This window comes from Chrysochloris asiatica, unplaced genomic scaffold, assembly GCF_000296735.1.
Source record: "Chrysochloris asiatica unplaced genomic scaffold, ChrAsi1.0 scaffold00013, whole genome shotgun sequence".
Classification (NCBI taxonomy): domain Eukaryota; kingdom Metazoa; phylum Chordata; class Mammalia; order Afrosoricida; family Chrysochloridae; genus Chrysochloris; species Chrysochloris asiatica.
Window position 1 is genome coordinate 22,036,308 of NW_006408531.1, and position 5,731 is coordinate 22,042,038.

Genomic DNA, 5,731 nt, shown 5'->3' on the forward strand with positions numbered 1-5,731 from the left:
AAGCCTCATCTTTCTCCCGCGGAGCAGCTGGTAGTTTCGAACCGCTGACCTTAAGGTTCGCAGCCCGATTCGTAACCACTACGCTACCAGAGCTCCAAAACTGAAAAGAAATTAGACTGTTCTGAATTAGACAAGAGTCTGAGGTACAGACACCTGGAGGAATGGCAGGATCTAGAGAAGCGATTAGAATAAAGAGAAAGGAAAGATTAAGCTGGACTAGAGCAATAAAAATAAAAAAGGACTCAGTGGTTGAGCAGAGTGATTGGGGTGAGCTGATCAGTGGCAATTAAGGTGATAAAGGATCTAAACTGTATAATCTTTCCCACAAGATTTCACTGAAGATGAAAATCTGTACAAGTACTGCTCTTTCAAAAAAAAAAAAAAAATTAAGAGTGGGAGGCAATGAAGTAGAGTTCTCCTTGAAGTTTAGCCTAAAGTAATTATAGAGAAGATATGGAAAGCTAGCCAAAATCTGCATTAACACAAAAAAGGTTTAAATTTGCCATTTATAACGAATCTAAGTCGAACTATTTGGTCTTCAACAAAACTTGGATGAAAGACAGCTCTCTTGCAGAGATTCTAAAAACATGAAAATCCTCTTTAAAACAGATTTGAAATGTTTCAGACATAAAACTCAATGGCATACCAGATAGATATCTTCTGTTTAAGATAGTTAAGATCTTTGTAAGGTAAAAAAAAAAAACACACAGATTTAATGCTTGTCTGAAGATCTTTAAGGGCTATTTGGAAGTAAAATTGTGCCTTTTGAGCATTTTTAAAATGCTTAAATAAAATTCAGTAGTAGGATTCTTTCAGGTTTTCTTTTCCATAGATTTTTTCAAGCTGATGTAGAAAGAAATTGTCTCAACTGAAGACTTTCAAATATTTGGAAAAATACATTTTTCTTCTTTGAGTATTTTCAGATACAAATCAGGTTGTCAAGAACTTTATGTCTACAAATTACGTTGTCATGAAGTTTACAATTTTATTAGAATAATGCTTGCTTTGGAATCATAAATTTGAATTACAAACATAGTAGACTACTTTGAAATACACGTTCCCCTTGGAAACTTAGGGATGTTTGAGTTTCTCTCATCATATGCCATCGAGCTGATAAGATGGTACAAGCATTTATGTGTGAATCTTTACTCTCCCTTGAAACATGTTTTCTTCAGGGAAGAAAGTGAAGAATGAATCTTCAGTCTTTGCCAGCCATCTGTGCTTTCTCTTGTCATAATGAAACTTTGTGGTCTGGTTCAGGTTCATTCTATTCCTAATTACAAGGAGCCAACATGACAATGACTGGTGTGGCATGGTACCGTCCTGAAGGCCTTCAAGGAGAAAATGTTTTTTTCACATTCATGAAATAAAATTAAACTGAAATGAATTCTGAATCAACATTTCAAGGCTTCCTTATAATTAGCCTAAAATACAGAAGTACAAAAACGCCAAGCAATAAAATCAATGTTCTATAAAATCTTAACTACATCATAGTCAAAACATAATTGTCAGAGAATATATCACTGAGGGAAACACATACATGGTATTTGCCAAAAATATACACAATTTCTGTATATAACTATTTGAAAAAAATAAAGTCATTCTAAAGAAATACAAAATAAAGAAAATAAATAATTTCTTAACTGCCACTCACCAATCTCAATTGAAGATTCACAGTGGTAATAACCATTGCTTTGTTTTTTCTTCACCATGGAACAAAGGTCTATACGATATAACAATTCTTCTCCAAAACTGTAACTGATAAATTTTTCATATAATTTGGGGTCTATTTGTTTCACTCCCTTGAAATGACAAAACAAAATCACATCAATGAACCATTTCCCAGTTAATGTGCATATCACTTTCTTAGTGCCTGATAATACATTTTGATACACAATACTGTCTCCTGGCACATGAAAATGCACACCGTAAAACTATTGTAGAATTGTTTTTTACAGCCTCCCAGGATTCATTGTTTAAAGAAATCAGCATTAAAGAGTTTAATGCTAGCAGTATTCAGAACTTCATATTCTTGAAGCTTTAGAAGCCATCAAGAACATCAGGTATCAAAGAAAGAATAACCATCAACAACAACAATGGAAATATTGGGTGGGTTTTTATTTATTTATTTATTTTAAGTGATGTGAATCTTCTTATTTCAAACAGGAGAGCTATAGAAATGCCTCCTTTCAGTGCAAGTAGTGACTGGGTTCCATGACTGGTCCCCTATGACTGGGTTGCGTGGCTGGGTTTTACCATAGTTCCATGGATGGGTTACATGATCCATGGGATTTTCAATGGCTGATTTTTTCAGAAGCAGATTGCCAGACTTTTCTTCCGACATATCTCTGGGTGGACACAAACATCCAACCTTTTGGCAAGTACCTGAGTGCGTGAATCATTTTGCACTACCCAGGAATTTCTTTGGACCATTAGGTTGTTGCTCATTTTTAATATTATATAAACATCGTGAACAATCCTTGGGCATATCTTCAGGCATGTTCTCAATTCTGACTTTAGAATAAATGTATAGAAGTTGATTTTCTAAAACAGAATGAATATATATTTCTAAGGCTTTAACACAGATTTCCAACTGGCTCTCCATAATGGCTGCACCGGCACAAAATCCCACCAGCAATGCACCCAAGGGTTTGTCTTCCTGTTTCCTCATCACTCCAGATGGTACCATACTTTTTATCCTTGACTACTTAATATTTTTTAATGGGTTTTATTTTCATTTATTACTGATGAATAAAATATAATTTGTACATTAGAAATCTTAGAGGACTATCATGTTTTCTCCAGTTTTCTAAGAAGATGTTAGTCTGAATTTTTATTAGATTTTTGATGCTATATTTTTATTTTTTGTCTGTTTTGTTTTTTAATATGCGTTTGCTACATTATAAGTCACATATATACATTTTAGTTTTTAAAATAAACATTCAGGTGTACAATTTAGTGACATCAATGACATTAATTATGTTGGTCAACCATCACTCATTGTTGTGTGCCGTGGAGTCGATTCCAACTCATAGTGACCCTGTACAGGGTTTCCAAGGCTATAAATCTTTACAGGAGCAGAAAGTCTCATCTTTCTCCTGTGGAACAGCTGGTAGTTTCAAACTGCTGACCTGAAGGTTTGCAGCCCGATTCGTAACCACAGCGCTACCAGAGCTCCTTACCATCACCCATAGTCAATAATAACTCCTTTTTCCCTCTCCCTCCCACCCCGGTAATCACAAATAAACTCATGTTTCTATACACTTTCCTATTCTTGTTATTTCATATAAGTGAGGTTATACAACATATGTACTTTTGTTATTGAAAATTCACACTTTTAAAAAGATACCTGTTTGCACCCCCAAATGTTTCTTCCCCTGTTGGTGGGAGAAAAAGGCATGAGAGACTGGGCTAAATCTCCAGTGAGGCACACAGAGTACTGAGTGAGGTTTGGAGGACACCCTAGAGGCTCATGGGAGGCTAATCATGACACAAAATCAGAGTGTTGATGTCGTCGTTGTCAAGTGTCTTCAAGTTCGGTTCTGATTCATAGTGACCCTGTATAGGGTTTCCGAGGAGTGGCTGGTAGGTTTGAACCACCGATCTTGCAGTTTAAATCAACCTTGCAGACTAGTGCATTATCTTATAGTGCCACACCAGGACAGTGGTGATAGGACAGGCTATTTTTAAATAACATTTACTGTGTTCTTGGTGAAAATCACAGTCATTTGATAATCTCTGAATGAACTGCCAGTGGCTTATTATTACATTTCAAACAGTGTGTCAATAAGCTCTTGCATTACATCTGGCTATTCCATTTCCAGTATTCTAGCTTAGCTTTCACTTATCTTCTCATGTTTGCTTTAGAGTAAATGTTTACTTTTTGGTGTCACATATGGTTTTTAATTGGACACCATATTCAAGAGGAATGTCATTTATTTTGTGTGCCAATCTGTTATTTTGCTAAAAAGTGACCTCAGGGGATAGTTTTGGTTCAAGATTCAGAAGTAGTTCAGGGCAAATAGTCTCAGGCAGTCTTCTACTCTCAACTGGTCAATTAAGCCTGAACTTTTGAAGAATTTGAGTTTTATTCTACATTTTTCTCTCATTCCATCAGGGTCCTTCCTATTAAATTATAAGAACTACTTATACTAAAATGAAAGCAACAGTGCAAACATCCATTAATAATTTGAGCATGGAATATACAAAGTATAAATCTAAGAATATGAGATGTGTAGAATGAAATGGAATGTATAAAGATAGATATCCTACGTCATTAGTGAGCTGAAATGGACTGGTGTGGCCACTTTGACTTAGACAAGCTTATGGATCACTATATTATGTTCATCAAATTGAAGAGGAATGACATCACATTCATTGTCAAAAGGAACACTTCAAGATATATCTTGAAGCACTATGCTGTCTGTAACAGGATAATATCCATATACCTATAAGGAACACCAGTTAATACCACTATTATTCAAATTTACCCATGAAGCACTAAAGCCAGCAAAGATGAAATTGGAAAGTTTGTACCAACTTCTTTAGTCTGAAATTGATCAAACATATAATCAAGATGCATTGATAATTACTTGTGATTGGAATGCGAACTTTGGAAACAAAGAGGAAGGATCAGTGGCCTTGGTGATAGAAATAATGCCGGAGTTCACATGATAGAATTTTTTAAGATCGACTTATTCATTCCAAACACGATTTTTAAACATAAATATTAACTACACATGAGTGCCTCACCAGATGGAATACACATCAAATTGACTACACCTATAGAAAGAGGCAGTGAAAATGCGCAATATCGCTAGACAAAACAAGGCAAGGGGCAGCCTGTGGGAAAGACCATTAATTACACATATGGAAGTTCAGGCTAAAGCTGAAGACAATGAAAACAATTCCACCAGAACCAAAATATGACCTTGAATATATCCCACCCGAATTTAGAAACCATCTCAAGAACACATCTGATGCATTAGACACAAATGTCCAAAGACCAAAGGAGCTACGGGATGACATCAAGAACATTATACAGAAAGAAATCAGAAGGCCTTTAAAAAGACAGGAAAAAAAGAAAAATACCAAAATGGATGCCAGAAAAGACTCTGAAACTTGCTCTTGAGCATACAAAAGCTAAAGCAAGTGGGGAAAAAATAAGCAAAAGAGCTGAACAGAAAACGTCAAAGGACAACATGAGATGGCAACATAAAGTGCTATAATAAAACATGCAAAGACCTGGAGTTAGAAAACCAAAAGTGTTCTTGAGAACACTCAGAATTTCTCAAGCTGAAAGAATTGAAGAAAAAATTCAAACCCTGACTTGCAATATTGAAGGATTCCATGGGCAAAATATTGAAAGATGCAGAAAACATCAAAAGAAGATGGAAGGAATACACTGTACAAAAAGCGGAAGGTTGATGTTCAAACATTTCAAGAGGTAGCATATGATCAAGAACCCATGGTAAATGAAGAAGTCCATGCTGTACTGAAAGCACTGGCAAAACATAAGTTTCTGTGAATTAACAGATGAAAACAAACATTTTCAAATGAGAATCTTTCTTCAAACTTTTGTAGGACAAGCAGTGCTCACTCATTTATCCTAAGAAATCTGGAAGACAGCTACATGGTCAACAGATTAGAAGAGATCCATATTTATGCTCATTCCAAAGAAAGGTGATAAAATGTGGAAATCATCTAACAATATCATTAATATCACATGCAA

At 35.3% G+C, this 5,731-nt stretch overlaps 1 protein-coding gene across 1 annotated transcript in view; it reads right to left on the reverse strand.

Annotated features, from left to right (window-relative positions):
* Nucleotides 1-5,731, reverse strand: part of AKAP7 (A kinase (PRKA) anchor protein 7) — a 183,812-nt gene that overhangs the window by 80,831 nt on the left and 97,250 nt on the right. Inside the window, exon 7 of the mRNA XM_006834726.1 lies at nucleotides 1,655-1,802. Coding sequence (XP_006834789.1) covers nucleotides 1,655-1,802 — 148 coding nt within the window. The remainder of the gene's footprint in view (nucleotides 1-1,654; nucleotides 1,803-5,731) is intronic.